Source organism: Passer domesticus, chromosome 4, assembly GCF_036417665.1.
Source record: "Passer domesticus isolate bPasDom1 chromosome 4, bPasDom1.hap1, whole genome shotgun sequence".
Taxonomy (NCBI): domain Eukaryota; kingdom Metazoa; phylum Chordata; class Aves; order Passeriformes; family Passeridae; genus Passer; species Passer domesticus.
This window is the reverse complement of record NC_087477.1, coordinates 33,059,335-33,085,811: the sequence shown is the minus strand read 5'-3', so window position 1 is coordinate 33,085,811 and position 26,477 is coordinate 33,059,335. Positions and strand designations below refer to the sequence as shown.

General features: G+C 41.1%; 1 protein-coding gene across 11 annotated transcripts in view; it reads right to left on the bottom strand.

Annotated features, from left to right (window-relative positions):
• The window catches only part of LOC135298870 (melanopsin-like), a 44,908-nt gene that overhangs the window by 12,371 nt on the left and 6,060 nt on the right, over nt 1-26,477 (bottom strand). The window contains exons 1-11 of one of the 11 annotated variants that reach the window (XM_064416967.1): nt 24,318-24,438; nt 20,416-20,568; nt 13,796-13,884; nt 11,965-12,382; nt 10,707-10,846; nt 9,790-9,932; nt 7,938-8,071; nt 6,262-6,465; nt 5,654-5,825; nt 3,667-3,822; nt 2,481-2,588 (exon numbers count right to left, since the gene is read on the bottom strand). In XM_064416967.1, the coding sequence (XP_064273037.1) occupies nt 2,481-2,588; nt 3,667-3,822; nt 5,654-5,825; nt 6,262-6,465; nt 7,938-8,071; nt 9,790-9,923 (908 nt within the window). In that variant the 5' untranslated portion in view covers nt 9,924-9,932; nt 10,707-10,846; nt 11,965-12,382; ... (1 more) ...; nt 20,416-20,568; nt 24,318-24,438. Of the gene's footprint in view, nt 1-2,480; nt 2,589-3,666; nt 3,823-5,653; nt 5,826-6,261; nt 6,466-7,937; nt 8,072-9,789; nt 9,933-10,706; nt 10,847-11,964; nt 12,383-13,795; nt 16,646-20,415; nt 20,611-23,231; nt 23,311-24,317; nt 24,439-26,477 lie in introns of those variants that run through there. The other 10 variants (XM_064416964.1, XM_064416965.1, XM_064416969.1 and 7 more) reach the window with 10 other exon arrangements.

The following is a 26,477-nucleotide window of genomic DNA, read 5'->3' as shown; positions in this document are numbered from 1 at the left end:
GCTTGTTGAGGACTCCAGTCTTTTTCTTAACAGTCTTAAGAAGCCAATGCTGATAGGAAAAAGAATGACTGAAGCAGTTCACTGTCACAGAGCCATAGGATGGTGTGGGTTGGAAGGGATCTTGAAGGAGCCTTAAACACCAACCAGTTCCAAGCCTGATGCCATGGGGAGGCACACCTTCCACTAGAGACCAGATTGCTCAAAGCCCTGTCCAACCTGGCCTTGAACACTTCCAAGGAAGGATCCACAGCTTCTCTGGGCAACCTGTTCCTTGCAAAAATAATAAACGGAACACAATAACTTTGGTTCAGAAACAAATAATGGATACTAAACACATCAGCCAGCCATGCAAAGCTTCTTATTCAACTCCTGAAACCCATCAGAAACTAGGCATTCTCCTACTCTAAATTAAAATGCTCTGCTGACTGCAAAAAACTTAGATGGTTTTTGGAGGATGCAAAAAAGGTGTTAGTTATGATAGCAGCCATTTTCAAACAAAATATGTCTCCAAAATGGAGAAGCAGGGATTTGACAGACCAGCCACTCAGTGGATAAGGAGTTGTCTGGGTGGTCACACTCAGAGCTGTGGTCAGTGGCTCAGTGTCCAGGTGGAGCTCAGTGAGAGTGGTGACCTCAGGGGTGGGTGCTGGGACCAGCCCTGTGGAACACCACTGTCAGTGACTGGGACAGTGGGATTGGGAGCACCCTCAGCAGGTTGGTGATGACACCAAGCTGTGTGGTGTGGCTGCCACACTGAGGGGAGGGATGGCATCCAGAGAGACCTGGACAGGCTGGAGAGGGGAGCCCACAGGAACATCAGGAAGTTCAACAAGGCCAAGTGCAGGGTGCTGTGTGTGGGTCAGGGCAATCCCAAGCACAAACACAGGCTGGGCAGAGGATGGACTGGGAGCAGCCCTGCCCAGAAGGACTTGGGGGTGCTGTGCTGATGGGTGAGAGGCTGGACATGATCTGGTAATGTGCACTCACAGCCCAGAAAGCCAAACGTGTCCTGGATCATGTCCTGCATCCAAAGCAGTGTGGGCAGCAGGGGAGGGAGGGGATTCTGCCCCTCTGCTCTGCTCTGGGGAGACCCCACCTGCAGCGCTGCATCAGCTCTGGGATCCCCAGCATAGGAAAGACATGGACCTCTTGGAGCATGTCCAGAGGAGGGCCACACAGATGATCAGAGGGCTGGAGCACCTCTCCTCTGCAGATAGGCTGAGGGAGTTGGGCTGCTCAGCCAGAAAAAGAGAAGGCTCTGGACAGGCCTTACTGCACTTTCAGCTGTAAGGTAGTGCCTTTTACAGCATTACCTGAATGAGGGCTACAGGAAAGGGCATGTAGGGATAGGACAAGGGGGAATGGCTTTAAATTGAAAGAGGGAAGGTTTACATTGGATATTAGGAAGAAATTTACTGTGGTGCTGGTGAGGCACAGGAACAGGCTGCCCAAAGATGCTGTGGATGTCCCATCCCTGGAAGTGTTCAAGGCCAGGTTGGATGAGGTTTTGCACAACCTGGTCTTGTGGAAGGTGTCGCTGCCCATGGTAGGTGGTGAGAACTTGATGATACTTAAAGTCCCTTCCAACCCAAAGCATTCTGTGATTCTATAGAATCATAGTGTGAAAGGTTTTCACCCTTTTGGGGCATCTTTTGACCAGCCTTCTGAAAAAGCTTCACTTTTCTTACAACCACACTGTCATGCATCAGACATCCTAAACAATGAACTCAATTTCCAGATCCTGAGTCTGAGTTGAATTTACCAGCTTTTCCACCTCTTGGGCGAAACAAGACTCATACCAATGACTAACCCTGCCATCTAGTGGTATTTATACATTTATCACATTTACCACCATGGCATCCCTGTGTTTTCTCAGAACTTTCAATACAGCATCACTTTGTGGTAGCTATGCTTTGAAAGGCTTGCAAAAAATTCTACAGGTATGCTGGATAGCAGTTCTGTTAAAAGTATATCCCTTTGGTATAATAAAGTATTTTTTGCTGCCAGTGTCCCAAAAATTTTTTTGTGAAAAAATGCTTCAGCAAACCAAACCTTAAACATAGGTATATAGAGCTGCTTAAATTGGTAAGGATGTGATTTTTTGAGTGTTGCTGGTTGGGACTTTTCTCTAGAGAGTGCTCTGTAGTGGCTGTCTCTGGTATGATGAAAGGTGACCTGAGCATCATTTTCTCCTCCTGTCAGTCATGGTGTTGTACAGCTCCACAGGGCAGAGCAGGGCTCTGAGGGAGAGGAAAGGTGAAGGGAGGGACTGTTCTCTTTTGGCCACTCCCCAGGCCATATCAGGAGCTGCCATGTACCAGATGGGTGTGACCACTGGGAGCCCATCATGGCCTGGTCAGCACAGGAACATGGAACATGCAGTGCACAGGGTGAGGCTGAAGGAACGAGGGTAGTTTGTTCTGTGTAAAAGATCCACATTTTCATGTACAGTTATACACATACCTATGCATTTACTGTACCTGTATCTTGGGTGAATTATTGCATATATGATGGGGTTGTAGATTGCAGAAGCTTTGGCAATAACTGCTGGCACAGATTTGGAATATGGTGTTAGGCTGTTGCCTCGACTAAAACAAAGCAAAAACATTACACACAGCTATGCCATGGATTACATGGATACTACATTACTAAAACATATTACTCTTTAAAATTGGTTTTGTGCTATTGTCTTTTTATAAGAAATACACCTGTAAAGTTGATTCATTCAAATGATTTCTTTGCTCAGATGAAAGGTTTGAATTTGACAGCATGTACTTGGTTTCATTCATTTAGAAAAGATCAAAGACATGCAGCAAGTAATATTAAGATGACTAGGAACACAAAAAATCACCTTCCCTTTTTCTGCAATAGACAAAAAAACCCCCAAAAATACCAAGAACTCTAACAAAAGAACCCCCTTTGTGGCCATCTGGGAAAAGTGAATGATGATAGAAATCAACGATGATGAGAGAAATCAAACCTAAAAAATCTTCCAGCTGCACCATGTGTGCTGCACAGTAATGTGTGTCAGCGCCTCAGTTCTGAACATTGCAGAAGGAGGAGAGGACTGGAAGTGGTTTAAAACCAATATTTTCCTTTAGGCTTTAAGCTCCCACAGTCAATCAGGTGTGACTGTCAGTCAATGTCAGTGCAGCACAAGCTCAGTTAATATCATGGTATCACAAAATGGTTTGGGTTGAAAGACACTTTAAAGATCATCTAGCCCAACCTCTCTGCCATGGGCAAGGACGTCTTTCACTAATGAGCTTGCTCAAGGCCCCATCCAACCTGGCCTTGAAGAGTAGAACGTGCATTGACAACACAGCAGTGTTGTGAACAATGGGTGGAGGAGACAGCAGTGTACGAAAGGAAGGAGGGTATTAGGAGATAAAGGAGGTAATTCCTCCAATTTATACAAAGAAAGCATCACATGGGAGAGAAAATATTGTGTACCAAATATTAAGACTAAAAAGTCATAATAGTTTCAAAATGCATAGACAAATAAGCCCTTTTCTGCTTTATTTACAAGGATATAGTGAAGAATGAGTATCACCTCTAATGTTGTAATTATTTAAGACCCATTCAAAAAGGAGATTTCCCTCATATGGATGATAGTACTAGTCTTATTTGCTTAAGTCCTGCTGCTTGGATTCCTCTTCCACTTACCCTGCCCAGGCAATCAAGGTGACACAAGCATATGGAGACCAGGACAAGACAAACACAATGATGACCACAAAAGCAATTTTTGCCAGCTTCCACTCATTCTTTACGGACTGAGAGATGTAGGATTTCCGGCTGCAGGACCCCAGCTTTTGAACATCTCTGTAAGAGGGGAAAAACACATATTCAGATATTTCAGAAGGACAATGAAAAGCAATACCTCTAACGTGTTCTCAGCAATATGTAAAATGAAGTAAATTTCTTATTTCACCACTCAACTGTTCTTTTCTCCTCTGATATTTAAAAACTCTGGAAGGTAATTAATGTGGTTACAAGTGTTATGGTTGCCTGTGAGACTGAGCCAGATCCCTGGCTACAGGGACTACAGGACAGGACTGCTGTGTCCTCATCCCTAACATAAGGAGGGTGTCAGGTTGCAAAGATACAGAAAGTGGTATCTCTTGCCCTCCATTGCTTTTAGAAATGGAGCAAGAAAAGGCACAGCTGGATGGCAAAATCAAGTCTTAGATATTTTCCTTTTTGACAGAGTAGCAGCTTGCAGAAATTCTAGTTCAGGAGATAACACATGCTGGAATACCCTGACAGCTTTGAGAAACCTGTCCCAAACACTTGCAAGGACATTTTTACTTACCTGCAGATTTATTAAAGAGTATTTTCAGTGGGAGGTAGAACAGGCAGTCCTAGTATTTTTGTCATGAAAAATCAAATTCTCTTCTCACACCAAACACGCTGTATTTTATTTTAAAAACTTTTACATAGTTAGGCATTTTATATTCTTTAGCATAGAAATAACAAATTTTACATGTTAGTGTTGCTAAATGGAGCTACATTTCAGGCTGAATACATTAATTACCAGCCAGCAGATTAACAAAGTCCCTGCTGGCACACTGTAAATATAGAACAGAATCAAAGAAACATAGAATGGCCTGGGTTGGAAGGGAGCCTAAAAATCATCTAGTTCCAATATGCCTGCCATAACCAGAGACACCTTCAGCTAGACCAGGGTGCTCGAAGCTCCATCCAGCCTGGCCTTGCAAAAGGCACAGAAACAGCTTATGTCCACTGTGCTCCACGGGTGTACAAGGCATCATTATTTTAAGGATGCATTTCTTCTCTTGCTGTCAAGGATACATACACAACGCACAATAAAAAACCAAGACAAAGGCAAAATAAGAGTGTTCAGAAAGAACTTCATTTTAGGTGTATATAAATGCACTTTTAAAAGTGGAATTTAGGCTTATGAAGCCAAATGATTTCAACAAGTGCCTGCCCACAAGAGCAGAGAAAAGCCATCAGAACTGATGACACAGTTGAGCAGCAGGAAGGACTCACAGCAGCAGCTAGTGTTGGATCAGACCAAAGATAAGCCATGTGCTCATTAGCAGAAAAATAACAGATAGAATGATGTTAGTTTACAGATCTAGCACCCTGCTGATTTTCATTTCAAATACAGGCCAAAAAAATTTTTGGGAAAAACATATGAGCAAGCATAGCCAAATATTGTGCATGTAGTTGTGATGCTTGAGTGAAGTGTGATGGCTTTTGGGATGCCTGCCTTAAATAAAACTGTCAAAAAATATGAGGACTGCTTTGTTTACAGAGCTGCTCAAAGGCAGATGATTCCCCTTTTGCTACATGTTTTTTATTATCCCTTGAGGCTGAAAACTGCTGGAATACACAAGGACATTGTTTCTTGTAGTACAAATCTGAAATACTAATAACTCAATCCAAGTATCTGACATACTATTAATTACTACAGTGGAATAAGATTAGAACCACCAGAGACGACTTCTACTCTGAAATTCATACATCCATTCCAGTTTTAAATTGGCAAAAAAATAGTTCTCCTGTTGCAGCTGTCAATTTCAATTCAGACTAATTTTTGATGCAGATTTTTCTGCAGCTAAAGAAATTGAGAAAATATTCTGTTACACAAAAAGGGATATGCACTTCTTTCAGCTAGATTGCTTACCTGCCAGTACGCCTTATGGCCAGGAACATTGATAAATAGCAGTGGAATATTATTGCCAGGGGGATAAAAAACACGCAGCAGCATAAAATCATGGTGTAGCTTCTGTTTGCAGGGGAGTAGGTTACATAGTCCCATGTGCAGGATATCATCAAGCCCTCAGGCACATAGGAACCTATGGAATACATGGAACATGTTATTCACACATGCACCCCAAGTTAGAGCAGGTGCTGATCCAGCTACTAAGCACTTAAAATAAACTCTGTCCTGTATCCATGGCCTTCAAGAGCTGTGTCAGCCAAACTGCACATCATATATGTAGTCTGAGAAGTGAGTGCCCATGTGGAGAGGATGTCCTGACTACAGAACTCTCAGGTACACACCTAATACTCCATCTGTTGGTTGATGTGTTTCTTTAACACACCCTGGGTGTAGGGGGGCAGAGGGTTTGTGCAGTGCAGTAGGTGCAGATGTGTGCTACAACAACAAACCATCGGGTGGTGGCAGGGCATCCTCACGAGCACTGATAAGAAAACTCATTGTTTTACACCCCAAGCAAGACTAAAAAGAGCACACAGGGAATGGTAGGAGAGAGAGAGCAGACAACATACTCCAGCCAAGGAGCGGAGCCACGCTCCATCCCAGCGAGTAGAGCCACACCGCGGCGATGATCTGCAAGGTGCGTCTCTTGGACGTCCACTGGATGGACTGCAGGGGCTTTGTGATCACCAGGTAGCGGTCAACAGAGATGGCCAACAGAGTCATCATCGAGGTTATCCCAAAGAGAGCCCCGCAGAAAGCATACAAGTTACAGCCTGGAGAAGGAAATGGCAGCGTCAGGGGCTTTCTTGAAAAGAGGCATGCTTTCAGAGCTCATAATAATAAATCTCCCTGGTTTTTTTTACTTGCTGAGGTCTTCTCTCTCAGTAGAAGTACTTTCTTAGCTTCACATTTTCATAGTTATTAAGTGCTTATTAGAAAAGCATAAATATAAATAAAATACAAATATAAGTATTTAAATGAGTCCTGTTTCACTGCAGGCTGCAACTGGGAATGTTTTGTCAATGGAAAACTGCCTCAAAGAAAATCCAATGTAATTACAGTTATATTTTCCTGGACTGTTGCCCAATAAATTGATCTTAACATGCTGCAGCAGACATCTGTCTGTTAATGATGGATGGGTGGTTCAAGAAATGACTTTGGTTTATATGGCTTAAAAATGCAGAAATGGTTTAAATTTGGTGACTAAGAGACCAACTGTAAAACATAGCTCCAACTCCTCTATTTAATGGCAGTACTTTTTAAAAGAACTGACATTTTTTTTGAAACAGACTTCTCAACCCCCTCTGCATTCAGGCATTGCAGTACCAGATGGGAAAAGTTACATTGAATTTAATGGAGCAACCTGTGTGGAAAGATCATCCTTTTTTTGAAATCTTGCATTGCCCCATGTGGTTATAGACAAGAGCCCACCAGGAGTGACAGGCAGCAAAACCACCAGATCCATCCTTAAAGCAGAATTGTCTATACAAGTAACTTGCAACCAAGGACCAAATCCTACTCGACCCAGATCAAATTCTTCATTTGTGACAGCATGGTAATTTTCACTGGTTTTATCAAAGGGGATAAGTATTACTAAAAGTATCTTCAAATAAAGGCAGAGTCCCTTCTGTGCTGCTGAACAGTACATGGTCGCTGGGCTTGCTCCACCATTGTACAGCCACCAGTGGGTGCAGGTTTTCATCCATAATATGATGAGGAGCACCAACCAGCATTGAGCCTTCTGAGGTTCTTGCTATACTCACATTTCAGCCTTAATTTCAGCATAGATCTTTTCTTTCTTGCAGTTGGAAAGAGAGAGGCTTGAATTTGCTGAGTCCTCAAACTCATTATTGTTATTTAAATCTCTTAATTAAATATGAGATTCCTAGAAGTGTGCCAAAGTATATCAACATACATTTCTAAATAAAAGTATTATCTAATAGAAAAAACTATTTACAACTTACTGAAACTTTTCTACCTATTTTCAGCCATGACACCTCCCTTACAAGCTAAAGGGTGACATGATTACATGTGAATCTTGACTCCTTCCCTTCCAAAATATGTAAGATAAAAGAATCACAGCTGTAATACAAAACAGGTGACACCACACTGACTGACGATGTCTGGGGCTGTGACTCGAGAGACTTGTGCTGCTCTAGCCATGTCACAAACCAAGGCTGTTGTGGCTGAAACAGGGTGCAGGCAGCGTAAAGCTGGCAAGGTGTGAATTAGTGGTGAAAAGTACCTATGTCTCCAAGTATCCATTCTCTGTGCAAGCTGTTGACAAAGCATATGGGTGCCTGAGAAGCCGACATCAGGAAGTCACTCACAGCTAAATTCATTATAAAGTAGTTTTGGGAAGTCCTCAGCTTCTTGTTGCTTAAAAACATGAGAAATACATAGTTTTAAAAAGACAAAGTGGAAAGTTAACTTTATAACTTTGCTTACTAGCATAAATATATACTGTCCAGGTTGAAATTGATGGTTACTTACAGTGAATCAATTGCTAATCATCAGTCAATTACTGCAGCTACAGCTGTAGTCATTTCAAAATGATTGAAAAGACCAGGAGCCATAAAATAGATTGTTTCCTCTTCAAGCTAAGGAGAGTTTCAGCTGTCTTGATAAATATGGATTTGTTCAGAAGAGCAGTTCCCTAGGAGTGCTGTGATATTGATTGTGCCTTGCACTGCACATGAGGAAGATCTGAAGAAAGTTACAGAGCCAAAGGATCGGCTTCTGGTGGTACTTTAATAACTGCTGACCTGAGGTGGTGTGCTGACACAGTTGGCCTGACACACCACTAGCTAAGTGACCTTTTGCAAAGTGCTACAGCATAAGCAGAGCCCACAGATTTGGAGAAAGAGATTTGCTTTTGCTTATATATATCTCATAACAGAGAATGAAACCAGTTGCAGATGAGGAGGCAACATTAAACACCACAACAAGGAGTGTGAAAGCAGAGGTCTGCAAGCAAAGCTTATCCAAGGAAAACAACTGAGACATTTCTGATGTGCTTTGCAATATCAATATTTGCAGCTAACATGAATTTCTTTCCTCCTGCTGATAAATACTGAAAAAGAAAGTGAGAAAGACATCTCAGTGCTGCTGCAATTCTAGTAAATCCTTGGGTCTCATAACTGTCAGCAAAAACAAGGTAAGAGAGAGAGCAGAGTTCATACATTCCCAGGTGCTAATCTGCCTGTGCAGATATTCCTACTTTGACAATTGAATGCTTTTATTACACCAGTTAAACCACACACATTTCAAGACAAATACAAAGCTTGTATTTAATTTTAAAAAGTCATGAAGTTATCTACAGTTGCGGGGAATTAATTTTCTCTAAATCATATTAGAAGCTGGTTAGTCAAAATAACTAATTTAATTGTCCTAACCATTTAGGAATAGGAAACTAATGCTTGGTTCATGACCCCACTGGGGTCTCTAGCATTGTAAGGCCTTGCTGCATCACCATGCATAATGACAGCAAGTAGTGAATGCAGAGGATTTTGAAATCCATCATCACATTGTGGGACAGAGGACAGATGTTTCTTTTTTCCATGAGATTTTTGCATACTGTAGCTGCAGTAGCTTTGGCGGCCTATTACTCTGCCAAGAGAGCACAAAAACTGACAGAAATCCTATGATCTGCCTGAAGTAGGAAATACACTGGTGGCATGAGCTCATTTCATGTAGCAGGTTGCATTCTTGGTCCTTTCAGGACCGCTGGGCTCCTGGGAAGAGTGTCACTGTTTGTCAAACATTTGTGCAAATGCTACAGGGTAAGTGAAGAAGTCTGCAGCTGCAAGACTGTGGTTTCTGTCACTAGAAGCATTAAACCATTCTTTAAACTTTCAATTGGAAATTGTTTATAGAACAAGGTATTATTTTCTCATTTTGATTCTTTAAACGACCAGGAATTTACACTGAGGTTATCAATACGCACATGGATGTGTTTTCATCTGTGTAGGGTTGCCTTCTCCTCTCTTTCCCCCCACATTTATTGCCATTAGATTTAACCCACATGGAAAGCAATGCAGAAGTCTGCACATGGGTATAGGTGAAACTCAGATCAACCACAAAAGGAATTTTTGTACCTGTAAAATGCGTAGAGGACTAGGAGGTTTCCGATGATGCCGATGGAGCCAATAATGAGCACACACGTTCCTACGGTGTAAAGAACATGGCTAGGGATCTCTGCCTTGGTCACAGAATGTGGCTGGGTACTCATGTTCAAACCCTGAATGGAAAACAGAGGAAAAGGAAAGGTTAGCCCATTTGGGACCCTTAGTCCATGGAACACATGCTCAGGCAGCTGGTATTCACTTCCACAGCTCGTGCAAATGAAATACACTCTTGAGTTCTTTTCACATTCCCTGTAATCAAGTTTCCCTCAGGTAACTTTCCTAATTTTGACAGTAGACATTTATCTTAAGACAAGAGCAACAGAGAAAGCAGACTGGAAAAGACAACTAAGGAAGTTATGATGATGTGAAAAAGGCAAAGAAGCATGAGCATAAAACTCGATCTGGCTAACTGCTGCACTCTGGGGCACAGAGCTGGCTGACAACACAGACTGACAGCAAGAAATAGTTGTCACAGTTTGGTTTTTCCAGGAACAATGGCATCAAATCCCGCTCTTACAAACATTAAATGCCCTGGGTCTCCCCAGGTTCATTGTACACTAACTCGGTGCTACAAAACCTGGGAATTCTCCATGCAAAAGGGGGGAGATGAGAGGTATAATAGCAGCACTAGCACTGCCTGTGTAAGAAAACATACATTAAATAGTCTTGACACCTTTTTCACTGCCCTATCTTCATCACATGAATAGGTTCCCTCTGTAATTTTTTTTTAAAAATCAAATTCAGATTTACCACTGGCTACATTCAGCAGCAAGGCAGCCTACAGCTAATTCACTCAGTTCACATTAGCATTAGCAATGAGAAGAGTTCAAATTGCCTTGTGGAGATTCTTATTTACCAAGTCACAAGCAGCTAAGCCTCACACTTACAAACAGACCTGGAGAGCTGAGTCAAAGGTGTGACACCTTCCCACAGCTGGGCACCTGCTTCACTTCATCCCTTCTCCACTGCACAACTCAGCAATGTGTGGAGTGTGTGATAAGGCTGATTTTGACCTGTGAGAGAGGAGCTGGGTGACAGAACAGGTTAATATAACTACGTGATGACAACCACTTGTAGTATTTAAGCAGCCATTTTAAAAATGATGAGTACACCCTTTCTTTCCCGTAGCTACCTCCTAATCTCCTGTACTGCTGCTTCTCCTTTCTGCCTTGTATTCCTCACTCATCTGTGAAGTGCACAGAGTACAGCACCCTCCCTGTACAACGTCCTAGTTGAGGGCATTATCCCCCCAGCTCTGCAACCCTCCTGGGGCACGCCCTGGGGAGGCTGCATTTGGCAATAGGGAGGGCATTGTGAAGTGCACTGCACATCCTGAGCATCCACACAGCAGCAGGTCTGGGGCAGAAATGCTGACAGCAAAGCTCCCTGGACTGGAGTGATGTAGTAAAAAGCACAAAAACTATGGCTTCAAAGCAGGAAGGTGCTTTCAAGCCTTCTCAGTTGTCTGACAGATTCTACCCTTGACAGGATGGCTACTGCCTGTATGGCACTTCACCATACACAGAGATCACATCGCTCAAAACGTAGGAAGAAATGGAAGAGAGCATCTGCTGGTGCTGGTTGCACCAGGGCAGTGGGACTGTTATTTCCAGTGCTTAGGCAGCAATAAAAAATGCCACCCTGTGTAGGATTTAACCTTGAGAAAGGTGTGAGAGGTTGTGTTAGAGCAGGCAGAGCACAGTGAGGTGGTCCAGCAAAGAAAGCAGTCACGGCTGTTTGGTGGCACCAGGCACTGTGCTCTCAGAGCAGGGCTGCCTGGGCATGCAAGTTAAGCATGGTAATGCCTCTCCTTCTCTCTCAAACCCAATAATCTCTGCTCTGTGTGTGTGTGCACTGAATTGTAACCCTGCCACATTTCTGGTAATGCATACCAAAGAAGCTAAACTGGGGAGAAAGGAAAAGGCTTCATTTTTTTTCTTATTTTCCAGCTTATCTGTTAGGCATGCCAAGGATTTGCTTCTACCTAGAGGTTTATTATATAGAGGGCTATTATATAAATGTAATTCAGGGCAAGCAGTACTTGCCTGTCATATGATTTATGTTTTACTTAACATATGGGAATTCACTGTTGCAGAAATTCATTTGAGAAACAGACTACAAATTTCACACCCAAAGGTGTCTCACCTTATCTCTGTGCTGAAGAGAAGCTGACTAGAACATTTTGGCCTCATTTACTCATTTGCGTGTGGTGAGCTGTGTCAGAAGCTGAAAAACATCTCGCATGACATTTGTTAACTCAGCTTACAGTTTGCTGGCAATACTGGATGAAATATAAACTATTGATGCTTACAGAGTGGAATCTGGAAAGCAATAAATAGCAGGGATTACACAGAGCCTTCCATCTCAGTGAGAAGTTAAAGTGAGGGATGTTCAGATTACACAGGCTTTGGATCTTTCCTCCGGGGAGTCCATGAAATACCATGGCCACTTCTGCTCCAATGTTAACAGCAGTCAGATAGCTTTCAGATCTGAATGGAAAGACAGCTACTCATTCCCTCTGCTGGTGTTTCCCTGAGAGAGCAGGATGTGGCAGGCAGCCAAGCTGAATTAAATGGGGCAAGATGACAAAGACCGAGAGCCATTTATAACACTGTCCTTTGAATCTGAGAGGAAAAATGTGCATATCTATGTGTGTGGGTATAGATATATTTCAACAGAAAACCTAACTTGGATGAAAAATAATTTCATTAAACTGGTGGAAAATTTCTAAATAATACAGGCTAAACCAGTACAAATAGTTGGAGGCTTATCAAGGAGAATAAATACCTCATTTTACTCACATAATGTATTTCAGCAATTTGGCATATTTTCACAGTAGAAAAATTTAAATTTAAAGATTCAAATACTCTTAAGGTTAAGAATTAAAAATCCACTATGGTGAACAAATGCTGCTTTTCTAATACAGACCCATCTTCCAGACAGCATAATATCCAGCTGGAGGCAAGTAGCACTATGACTAAGGTTTTAGGATATTAATTAAATTTAGGCTTTTTCTCTTTTCTTACAGCATCAACTCTGAGAAACTGGCCTTTTAGCAGTTTTAATTAACAAGATAAATATTTGTCAATGTAAATATTTTACCATATAAAGGTGAGAGCTAGAAATATAAAAAAGAAATTACAAGCTTGGGGATGAGCTTTAAGGAGAAGTTGGTTTTTTTGCATATCTTCTCAAAAGCTGTTACTACTCTATGTATTTCTTTTTTGTACTTTTAGTTTTCCAAAACTAGTAAGAATAAAATGAAACTATAGAAGAATATCCCAGGCTACTATGGGTGTTTTAACCCAAGAAAACTCAAATAACTATTACAAATCTTTCCAGATAACTTGGTAAGCAGGATGGCAGCTACATAGAGCGGGTTGCATTCACTACAGACACTGATGAGTCTTACTGTGTTATGTCCATATTGGCCCCCCTTAGCACCAAAATTATGTATCAAATGGTCAATGACAGCTGCCATGAATCAGCAAAAGATTAGTTTGTGCTGTGGAGAAGGTCCTGCCTTTTAGGCTTGGTAAAGAACAGATTTTATATCCATCTCATGTCACCAAGATATACTGTGCAATACTTTGACTTGATACTTTAGCCTGATTACTTCTATTTTATTAACTCCAAATTTAGACCTCTTGAGAATGTAACTGAAAAAGAAAAGTTTAAAAAATTAAAAGATGCATTGGGAGAAGTTCTCCTTCAGCTGTTTCATACTGTTATGGTGATGTACAGCTGACCTGGATTCAACACACCTATCTCAACTGTATTTATGGATGCTCAGTATCATCACAGCCTTGCAATGTAGAGTGAAAAGCCTGTTCTGTATAAGAGTTAGTCTTGCTCCTTCTCTTTAAGGATGTGATTTAACATAATGATAATTATGTTAATTATTCCATTAACATTCAATTTTACTCAATTAATATACTGAATATTTAATGGGTGAACCAAGTTTTCAAGTGCTTACTTGAAATGAGTTCACTGGTTCATTTATCCCCCAGACTCGCTTTGCCTCCTTCCATATTTTGGTCCTGGGACAGGATCCTGAGCACTCTGCTGAAGACACATGTATTTCCTGAGTGAGCATTTCAAAGGCACCATCCAGAATGACCTGATTGTTTAGGTCAAAAATTCAAATGTAAACAAGCAGCCCATGAAGATGCCAGTAATTGCACTGGGGCCAGCTTCTGCCATACTTGCCAAGCCTGTGCTCGCTCTGACTCCTTCTGAATTAATGCTACAATATTTTGCATTTTGACTCTATGAGCTGTTGGAGGACTTCACAACTCACATAAATTATGATGTGGTCTTACCCTTATATATGAAGTGACTACAACATCAAAACACTGTCACCTACGTGGCTGCTTGGAGGGCTTTCCTGGCAGTGTAGCTAACAGATCTTCAGGCAAATGGACAGTAAACAATTAACAGCTGTCCCTCAACTATCTGGCAAAAGAAGCAGGCACCAGATAGAAAAATAAACTTTCTCCCAAAATAAAGATGCAAAACATGAAACAGATGAGGAAAGTCATTCTAGGAAAGCTTTTGTAATTTGATTTTTAGTGATAAAATGACGGCTAAATGATTACAACCATCTGTTTCTGCTTTTCAGATGCTAAGATGAATAAAGGAGACAAGATTAATTATACACAGAAGAAAAAAAATTGTTGTTAAAAAAAGAGGACAAGAGCAGGTCCCCCCTCAATGGGTAGAGGTAGAAAATTGACTGAAATGGTTGTATGATTTGCATTAGGTGGATGTAAGATTATCCAAAGCTTTGTTCACCCTCTGGTTTTGCTCACGGGTGCAAGCTCATCTTGTGGAAATGATTTACACTGAAATGAGCTTAAGGAAGGGCTTGCTTACATGGAGGATTAATGTGCACTAACAAGGGAATAAATTAACAACATAGCAGCCTCCCTATGTTGAACTGCTGATTCACAACACAGAAGTTTGATTTGCTGTTCAAAATCTTGTCTATGCTGTCACACCTGAAAATTTTAAAGAAAAATACTAAACAATGTTATGTATGTTAGCTGAGATTGGAGAAATCTGAGCGTGCTAGCTAGCAGATAGTACTTGCCAAGTTCCTTATCATTTCACTGATAGTCCATATAATCCAGGTAATTTCAGTATGAAGCACCATCTGGTTTGAAATTACAACAAAAGTTGGGGCTTAATGAAATATCTTGTACATAGGAACTCCTGAAGCAGCAAACAGAAAGTCATTGCTGTGCAAAGTCTATAATAAAACTAGTGATCCTCAGATATTTTACAAAAAATGACGTATTTAAAATGAAGATTTTTAGAAAATATTGTTAATATCTTTGGGCTTTTAAAAAAACCTCAAACAAAATCAAGACAACAACTTTGATTGTTCTAGATGACAGTACTTTGTTCCAATACCACACAGTAATGTCAGATTAATTTGGTTCTCAGAAAGTCAAATCAAACTGTGATCATCCACATGTGGAGAAGTTGCTTTCCTTATCAGCCTCTGGGTGACACTCCTCTTCCACACTTGTTCAAGTCAGTTCACATGCCAAAACCAGGAGCACTCAAACACATTTACAGCATGCATTTCATCAAAATGAAAATTGGTTTAGCAAGTGGACTTCAATGCATGTGACTTCCATGCAGTCCATCCAAAAGTCACAAAGAAGAACAGAAACTGCCTGTGTATAACAGGGCAAGGAGCAAAGTCAGGCATCTGCCCAGACCAGGCACGTGTTCACACAGACTGTCATCATAAATGTTTGGGAAAACCTTGAGAATTTTTTCCTACAATAAAGAACGTATCTAGTTGATTCCATTCCAGCAATTTGCTTCTGGGCTTTTGGCCAGTTACAAAAAAGCACTGGATTTCAGGACTCATTTATATCCTTAAGATCTCATGTTTAGCCTCTGCTTTGATGAGATGCTTTCAGACCCTTAATATCTGTGCTTCAGCTTCTTGTAAGCAATCTAATGAGGCATGGCTGGGGATAGCAGAAATAAACCTTGACCCCCCCCTCCCAAAAACTCCAAAACCATCAAAACTTCATCAAGTTCTCAATACAAGAATAAATCAGATAGATACTTAAAGCAGGTATAGTCAGATTTTTGCATATCCAGCCTAATGAGTCAGTAAAAGCAATAGATATTAATAATGCAGATGTTTTCTAAATTGATGATATTATGTTATATTAAAATGATAACATAGCAATCAGTAGGAAACAATGAGACTTAATTTAATTTTAAATATCTGTCTGCTAGTTACAAAGCTCTCAAAGAGCATATTTTCTTCTCTCTAGAGACTGACTAAAAGAACTTTAAAATGTAGAGCCTTTTCTGGAAAGCACAGAGACATTGCTTTCTATGTACATCTTCAGCTACACTACTGAAATCAGTGATAAAAGACATATTTGTTTGTCAGAGCACAAAAGAAAAAAAATCCAACCCCAAATATCTGCCCAGCTGAAAAACAGACTTGTGTTCCAGCTCGTGTGCTCTCTCCATGGCTTGGGCAGGGATTGGGAAACATGAGGGATTACCCAATGTTCTATAAGTGTTTTTATGGAGCATGCCTGCACAGCCCAGCCTTACTTTGTGGGAAAGACCTGCCAAATCACTAGCACTTGGTTTCCTTTCCTGAATCCATGCCACTAAAATCAAACCTTGAGGCAATGGACTTTAATTTCAAGACTTGAAAATTTTAAGCCAAGGCACCAAAGGCATGTTTCCTGAGAACATTTCTGTTCCAGTATTAGTGCACTTGTATAATCCAGACAGGTAACATGAACAAGGTCTTCACAACATTTTCCGCTACACAAATTTTATGTTCTATTTAAATGCATCCAGTTCTAGTCTTAAGCATAAAAGAACCAAATTCTACCATGAATTACAAATTTTTGAAAAACAAGCAAATAGGAACCCACTACCAGAAGCTGCTCACACTCAATTGAGTTGGGGGCTCAGTCCATCTTTCCACTATCATCTCTCACAGGCTTGCATGCCAGCACAGACAGTTCCTTAATGTGACCCCTGAGACACTCACCATATTGTCCCCTTGGCCATAAATGACATCAGAACTATCTGATGCTCTGTCCAAATGCACCTCAAATCACAGCCCAAGCTGCACACGCTCGGGCAGGCAGCACACTGAACAAATCTAATCAATGCTGACACTGCATCAAAATTAGCTGGACTATCACAGCTCAGGGCATATTTGTTTGGCCACGAGGGAACAGATGACTGCTAGCACAGTGCAACAACAAAGCAGTAGGCAGAAATCTCAGGACATATATTTATTTTATAGCCTTGGAGCATGTTAGTTGAAAACATGGATGGTCAGAACATGATATGCTGGTTAAGTCCTTCAATATAAGAAATTTAGCAGTCATCATCAGCAAATATTTGTTTTAGTCTTATTATGTAGCATATTTTCATACATTATTTTTCTCCTTGTGAGCATCCTGCTGCTGACTGGAGTTCTTTAATAATCATACAAAGTTCACCTAAAAAAGAAATCTCATTATTCTATGTTTGCCACCCCGTGGTGAGTGTTTTGAACTCACTTTTCTTTGTAACCTTTGGGGATAAATTGGGCTCTCTCCCTGCTCTGCCTCCTTTGAGCTCCTGTAGCTCATCTTGCTCTGTTTCACTCATCCCAGGCTACCAGGTGATGGCTGTTCCCCTTTCATCAGCCACAGATGTCTCATACCAGGATGCTGCTGCTCCAGCCCGCCCACCAGGGGTCAAAAGCCATTTCATCAGCTGCCACTACTGACAAGGCAATGCCACAGCACCCATGGTCCACCTGGAACACTCCCTCTCCCACTCCATCAGCCCCAGCAGCACGAGCTCAGCTCCCAAGTGAGGCTCACATTACTGGATTTAACAGAAGTACATGGTGAAATGTCTGCCTGTCCACAGCTGTTGGCAACACACTGAAATTCTGATCTCTGCCAGTGGTTTCAGAGATTTCAACATATACTCTGGCTTCTGTTCAGCTGAATTTCTGTATTTTAATTTAAAAAAAATTCTTCCTTACTATTGACAGCTGAAAGCACATCCTTCACCAGCCACCTCTGTGCTTATGCACCTTGTCTAGACATTAGTAGTCTTTTCATTCCACTATTCAGCTTCTTGGGGAGACCCACTCAACTGCTACTGGAAGGTTTGGGCATGGAAACTGCTCTGAGAAAAGTGCCCTGCAGTTAAAATAGATCCCATGAAATGCTGTTCTTATTTTTAAGGACTGTGGGAAAAAATCCCACCAGCTGACACTGACTTTTCAAAGGCTGATTACAAAATGAAAGCACATCCCAATAAATCAGCCAAGGCAAGATGTTAACAACTTCTACTAGTCCCATACGGTGTTTCTAATGTTACTTTTTAAAATACAAACAGCTAATAATTTTCACCAATATAGTCATTTGGTTCCTGCTGGATTCTCTGCTCTAGACTTCTTCACCTATAAAGAACTGTGGTGAATGATGAAGAAAATACAATATTATAATAATAATAGTAGAATTACACTTCTTTAGCTGCATTACAATGAAGCTTCTTTACAATTTTACTACCTAGGCATAAAGAACTGTAGATTTCCATCTCTACTTTTTACTATTTGTAAAAACACCATTTTTTATTTCTGCAGGAAATAGTCATAGCTGAAGACCTGAAACTAGAGACATTCTTCACCAACTAGGTAATTGGGCTATGGTAATTTCCATATTTCAAAAAAAAATTTTGGTCATGTGTGGCAGGGGTGAGGGTGGAAGGCAACCAAACTTCTTGATGCCATTTGGTCATCCTGTCATGTACATCTGGGAACATGAAAACTGCTAAAAGTAGTCAGACCAGAGCCCCATCATCTCCTGTGTCTCACACCTGGCAGTCTGGCAACAGACGCTTTTAAGAGGAAGGAATGTATGATGTTAGTATAAACACTGTAGCATTCATTTTCTGTTTAGATCAAAGAATTGTCTCATCTCTCTAAACTGAAGATTATTCCATATTATATCTGCTTGTGTATGTTTAATATTCCTCTATGCATGGAAGGTGGGGTGTGCAGAAGCCAGACACTTCCCTGAGGTGCACAGGGAATGAACATAATGTCAAAATGTTGAAGTGAACTGTGCTTGGAGCAGGTGGTAGGACTTGACAACCACTCTTCCAACATAAAATATTCCATGATGCCAGCAATAAAACCTTCAAAACTCACAGTTAATAAATAAGGGTTAAAGCCATAAGTGAAATAAAATATGATTTCAATTACTTGAGGACGCGTATTCTGTCTCAGTAAATTGAAAATCTTCCTACCTACCTTTTGTTACTTTCACAGGAAACTGGGGACATATAGAGCCAAATAAACCTAAATGCTGTTTTACAGCCAGAACCTTAAGATACTTTCAATTGATAATCTTTGCAGAGACAATATTTCTTGCATGGGGAGGCTGCAGTTAAGTGCTCCACTTCATTTGCAACTTTTTTTGCTATTGTAGCTTTAAATCCCACATTAAAAGAAAGATTTCCAGAGGTCTTAGGCACTTCACAGCTATTGATTGCACTGCTGGCAAAACACCTACTGTTTTCCATCAGTGCTGAAAATACTCCCTGGTTTATCTGCACTGTTAGGTGCCCAAGCATCATGAAAATCTGCCTTTGAAGTATTTTATGATTAATTTTAGAGAATTTTAGGGATGATGCAGTTATTTTAATGCAGTCCCTTCATTTAATTCTACAGGCCGCTTTTCAAGACTCTACAAAAACTAACAAAAATTTTAGCTCATCTACATTAGGAAACATCATCTTCCTCTCACCCTCATGATAATCTCTGGATGTGGGGTACATTTGAAGCATCTCCGACATTTTCTCTGCAACATCAGCTTGGAATTAGGATAAAGTACCAGAACAGAAAATCTCAGCACAAGGCAGCTCACTTTTCTGATTTAAGAAGAAAAGTGCCATTTACAAAAAAGAACATTTATGTTAAAAAGCATATAAAAAAACCTTCATATTAAAAAACATATAAAAATGTCAGCCAAGTAATATGTATCAGAGAATCTCAAGAAACAAACAGAAGTCTAACAAAGCACTGTGTGTCTGCTTCAACACATGTCCATACTGGATCTGAGTTCACACTGGACCTGTGTGAGTTCACACCCTGGAAAAGCATTGCATCAAAGAGCATCTCTCAATGGAAAAACAGCTAAAGGAACAATTTCCCCACAACAGCTGTGGGGGTAAGAGAGATATTTGAGTTTTCTCCAGGAGTAAAAGCCCACTGAACACAAATAGTTACTATTAGTTGCAAAATTGCATTGAACTTGAGCAAAAGTTTGTTGCTACTAGTTTTGTTGTACCAAACACTGAGCTAATGACAGAGTGCAAAGCAATTTGAGAAGTACTGATTCTAAATACAAAATAATTCTGTTACAAATGGGTTTAAGTTTTTTTGAAGCATTACCCAGGACACCATCAGACTGCTACCTCCTGTGCTGTGGAGGAGAGATGGCAAACACTGCAGATCTTGCAGCCCTCCAGCATTCTAGCCACACTGCCTTCCCTCACCACCTGCTTGAAGAGTAACTGACTGGGACTTACCTACAGCAGTGCCACTGGAGTTTTCCAAAGTGCCAGCATTGATCCACTAAGAGTCTCCCTGGTGCTCCTGAAGTCACCTTCATTTGCTATCACTCAACTGGGGTGCAATGGTCTCTGCAGCACCACGGAGCGAGGGACCTCTTATGGCAGCGACTGCACGATGACAACACTGCATGTTTCTAAGCCATGCTAACCCTTTCATATTAAAGTCAATTACATCATTTGAGTACTTGCACATCATTTGAGTATCTTGCACTTGTAGCAAAAGATATCAGGTGTATAAGAAACTATGCATATTTTTCTTTCTGAACAAAAGGCAAGTAATTTATTGAGCACGATATTATTGGTTGCAGAAAGTTCTATGAAAGTACTTGGTACTTTTTTAAAATTCAAATCCAAACCATTTTCATTCTCCCCTGAAATCAAGTCTTTTTTTAGGCATTGCTAACTTTGCAAAGCACAAAGTGAGCTCTTCCCTGTTGCTTTAGGAGGTTTAGATTAACTGGAGCTGTATAAATGTTGCCCTTTATATCATGCAGCCAGCGAGGGCTTGGTTTCACCTACTCAGTCATTTCACTGGCAGCACAGCTGTGCTGGTGGCAGTGAGTCCAGAAGGACCAGCAAAAATCAGAACAGTCCATCTCCCTATTTCTTGGGCTTTCTGCTTAGGATACATTTGAACTTAGCAAAAGCTGTCAAACAAAGCTGCTGATACCATTCCCCGGGCTGTTGTCAGCAGGATCAGCTGGTATCTCCCAACTCAGCCCTCGCTGTAACAGGCTGACCCAGGCACACAGGGTGATCCAGCTGCACAGTAGCCCCAGGCTGTATCCTTGAACCATGCCCTGCATTCTGCATGTGCCCCATCACATGTTCAGGTACTGACTACCGTCTGTACCAGGCATTTCTGACTGCTGGCTTATTTACCTGCCAAGCACACTTTCAAGTCCCAGTGCCTACCAAAGCTGCATGTGAAGTCTGAGCAATATCTTTTTATTTAAACCTTCACTAGGGTGGCTGAATTTAAAAGAGTGTCTAGCAGCCTGCAATCAATTTATGCAAGTCAGCCTGGTGCTTCCTCTCAGCTGCATTATGAGGAGCTACTTAAATTCCCTTGCACTATACACTAAGATTTCCTGCTTTTCAGGACTGAGAGAGTTTAACTCGTATTGCAGCTGCAATGTCTTGCAGCTCCGTGCTTCTATTAAGTTTGCATAACTGTGAAAATCTCTTGGGTACATTGATACCAAAGGCTGAATCATCTCATGCAGTAACACTGCTTTGTCATGCCCTGGGGGTTTAGGAGTGTGACCAGCCTCACTTAACCACCTGCAATAATATGCAGACACACGTCTCTGCCCTCCTGTCTGTGCACTGAATTCTGCTTCCCAATTGCTTAGCCAGGGCCTGCTGGACTCAGCAGATCATCTTCAGCAGCCACCCTCTCTCTCCAGGCTGGCACCGCAGGGCAGTGGAAACACAGGACGTCCTAGGGGGGGATAATTTGCAACATCTCAAGGCAGCCAAACAAAGTCAACCAAATTTCAACTTTAGATCCCTTGATCAATTTACTTAGTTGCAAATACAGATGATTTTGCACAGTTAAGTTTGTGGAAAGAGAAAGCAATATAGGATGTGAATTAGTTGAAAATTTGGTGAGTATATAATGACAGGGAACAAAACTTGTATTTCCTCAGAAACTTTAGAGAAAATTTAACAGCAAAAAGGGTCACTGTGGTAAAGATGGGATTAAAAAGACAAACTGAAAATTAAGAACTTTAGCAGTGCCAAAACACAATATTGGTAAATAATTTGGAGTTATGAGTTACATGTTCAAATTCCTTTTCACTTGGCACTTATTTATTACTTTAAATGACTCTGTAAAAAGCTTGCCCCAACTTTTTGTCTCACTTATTCCAAGACCTGTTGCAATGAAACAAAATCCACAGCTTCCCTCCCAGGCTGGAGTTTCTCCCACAACATTCACATAACCTCTTCTCTTCCACTCTTCAGACATGAAACAAATATTCTTGGTAGACTTCTTTGAATGCCAGGGCTGGGCTGCCTAATAAAACTAAGTCCACACAAGTTCGCAAAGATTTAGCAGTAAATCTTCTGTACTAAAATCTCTACAAAATATTGTAATGGTGTAAGGTCAAGATATACAGGGATGGGGCTCTATGAGGACAGAGGTACACAAATTCTTTCTATTTAGCTTGCTGACTTATCTCAGTCTTTTGCCTCAAATCACCATAACTAATTTGTAATGCACAAGAAAATCCTCATTTCATTATGAATGTGTTCAAATAATCCTAGCTTAATGTATAAACTATTGACAAGCCTTTCTACAGCACTTCATTTAGGTCACTACATTCTATTAATCGGCTCCACAAAAGGATAACAGCTCTGAAATCTGCTTTAGGACTTCATTTATATTTCCTTTCTCATAAAAATGTTCCTGCTATTATGGATCAGATCCAATAAGGCTTAATCAGTCATCTCTTGATGATGCAACAAATATCATCATAAGCAACCTCCTGCTACATCAACCCCTTGCACAACCACTTCTCCCATCAGCCAAAACTCCAAATTAGTCCTAAAAATCTAAACAAAACTGCACGAAGAAAACAGATACACACACACACAGAGAAAATAAATATCAAAATTCACATTAAAACAACTTCAGTGAGATTTTCTTTCTAGAAGAGAGGCAATCCATTTAAATTATTCCTTAGAAAACGAAGCAGAAGAGCAATGCTCCCTTCCCTCCTCCCTTCCCAGCTCCCACTTCCTGAAGCCTTCCTCCTGGCACGTACTTTTTGGGTTCAGCCGAAAGCATTTCCCTCCCCTCCGCACATCTGCTCTGTGCAGGGCTGCCGAGCTGCGACTCATCCTGAGGAGCGCTGGAAATCCCAGGCTTTAAAAAGCCGCTCGCAAGCCCCTCCTGGGCTGCCAGGCTGCCAGCTCCGGCAGCGATCGAAGCGCAGCATAGCCCCCAGCAAGCCACACGACCTGCCAGTCACCCTCCCTGGCCACACCACCGCTGTTCTAAGTGCAAAAAGATGACTTGAAACAAACAAATAAACAAACCCTATCCACACCCAAATACCTCACAATTCAAAAAATAATACATAAATATATACACACACACACGCATACATACATATATGTGTATATGTGTGTATGTGTGTATATATATACACATATATATATGTATATATATATACATATATTTCTTAAAAGGATGGACACCCAGAGGAGCTCGTTTCCAGGGCAGCCCAGCTGGCTGTCTCTGCCCAGCCCATCCTGGCAGCACAGGAGCCCCTGCGGTGCCACCACCGAGGCTGGGCACCCTTTGAGAGTCAGTACCTGAGGCTGTGCCTGTTGCCCTGCAGTCCCGAGCAGGCAGCCTGGGATGGAGGGCACTGCCTGGGATTTCTCTTGTGGCAACTCGTGCCCCTGGCCTCTCATGGTTATGCTGGAAGAAGCCTGGCTCTGCCTTCCCTGGAACCCCTCTTTAGGGGACTGGAAACAGCAGCTGGGCACCCCCCACCACCCCTCATTCCCCCAGCCTCTACTGGCTGGCCAAACTTGGCTTCAGCTTTCCCTTTGCAAAGCTTTCCCTGTGCTCCATCCCCATGGCCCATGAGCCCCCTTGGCCAGGTTAGGGTGGCTGTGCCCTGCTGCACAAGTGAGCAGCGACATGCCCAAGCCATAGCTGGGTTTCTTGCAAGGCTGTCAAGAGACAAGATATAAAACTTCCCAGCAACTCAGCCTGCAGTTACCAAAACTTCATTCCCAGAATTATGGCTTAGCACTCAAGAATTTCCTGTCACAGAGGTGCTTGAATGGTCACAGAAAGTTTAGTGAGCAGCAGTGAATAGGTCACAGGAATTTCTTACCTCACAGAAACTCGTGGGTGTCATGTTGGTCGTAAAGCTGAGTATTTCAGAGGCACTAGAACATGATGGAAGGAGCAGGAGTCTGATTTCAGGCATGTTCTTTGAGAGCTTCTTTCTTGCACTGTGGACAGAAAGACATCAGAAAAGTAGTTAAATTTCTATCTCTATATCACTTTTATTTTCAATGTATTAATATCTTCCACATACTTGTTTTCAGTGTTCCCCTTTTAAAAATAGAATGGAAAGGATGTGTGAGAAAGAGTTTTTTCTGGAGAAGAAAAGTTGCAAAGTAGTAGAGAAAGGAGGTAGAAAGTACAATTTAAACAAAGTTCAAGAAACTTACATGTCCCTTCCATTTAGGGCATGAAAGTGGTCACAGATGCTCAAGAGAACCTTAAAACTATTTATGCCCACAAATTAACCCTTTTAACTGATGATTTTAAAGATAGTAGAAACTGAACTACAGACATAAAACTTACAAGAATGGTGAACATATACCACATAGATAATCTGCAAATGCTGGAGAATACACTGAAATCCCTGGACTAGAGGCCTAGATTTCAAAACAAAGTTTACTTTGGCATTTAATATCCGAAGACATGAAGAATATGTTAGAATATAATGGACAGTCAGCCAGAACAGAAAAAAACCAAACTTATTTGCTGAAAATACAATATAGTGTTATGCATTGTATTATAAAAGTCAAATTATGGTGTCATTGTCATGCATAATTTAGACACCAGTACTGTTTGTTGGTCATTATTACTTCATCCTTGGGTTTCATTCCCTGCTGCACACCTTATTTCCACTCAGTCATTTGACCTGATAAGTTCTGCTTCCCTGCTCTGAAGATGCCCAGTTGTTAGCTGCTGTCTTTCAGTGAGTTGTACGTTGGCATCTTGATGCTTTACCTTTTAGGTGTACCTGTTGACCTGATTCCTGTGATCTGCTGGCTGTAGATCTGTTTGGGAGTGAACTTCAGTTCTTTTCCTTACTTTATAAGCTCCAAGTTCAAATCCACCAAATGACATGTACATTCAATATTGTTGCAGTTACATTTTTTGGTTACCTTACAACTTTTTCCATAAATATTGCTTTTCAGAGGAAAATACAATATTGGAGCTACTATATATATTAGTGAAAGTTTTAGAACCTGATAATTTATAATTTGTTGGCTAATATTGTTTCTTATCTCCAGTGTTGTTTAAATTTTCTGTTAGGCAACAGAAATTATCTAACCCTATTATCTATCTGACCCTACTATCTATATTATCTATCTCTATATATCTATATCATGCCCTCTAACATGCAGAGGAGGGCTCCCTTTTTTCCTTTCCTTACAGAATTAAGTAAAATACTGGCAATGCCATTCTCTGAAACCTGAGACCTGAATAACTGCTCAGATGTTCTTTCCGAGGAACTGTTTTCTTTGCTCGTGTTGTTCACTCCCACTGAAATCTGGAGCTGAAACTTCTGAGGACAAGCCATTACATACAATACCTCACATAGCTGGATCAAACTGAACCCTATCTTCTGTGACATATTCTGATTAAAGGTAAGAATTGGACACCAAGGGAAAAGTTAAATGCCAACTAAAGCAAACTTCTTCATGCTTCAGACTTGTTTAGACTGACAGGTTCTTGACTGACAATTTAAGTTGGCTGCTTGAATGACAGTGTTTTAGGTACAACTAAACCTCCAGCCAGAGGATTACTGAATTCCTGTCCCACACATCTCTTTTTCCTGCTCTCACATCAAGATTAGCTCTTCATTAGGCCTTTCTATTTCAGCTGTTTGTAATTAATGCTAGGACATGGGAAAATACAGTAAACCTATCAAATGAGTACAACCAAAGTGTTTGGACTCACTGAGCTTTATGAACTTCACTTGCATGCTTAAACTAACTGTGAGTTTAGATAAAAGCACTGAAAATCAGTGTCTTAAAATTAGTCACAGAAAACAGATTGCTCAAGTAACTGGAGAAACAGGTAAGGAAAATAACTGCCTAGCAAAAGGTCAGATAAAGTGCCTGAGACACAGTCAAGATCCAGTCACTAAGTGGTAGCAGTTTGGTGTGCAGATTTAAAGGAACCGACCAAACACTGAACAAAATGTGTGAAGAAGTATACATGGCTGTTGGGTGTTTTTTTTAGGAAAAGA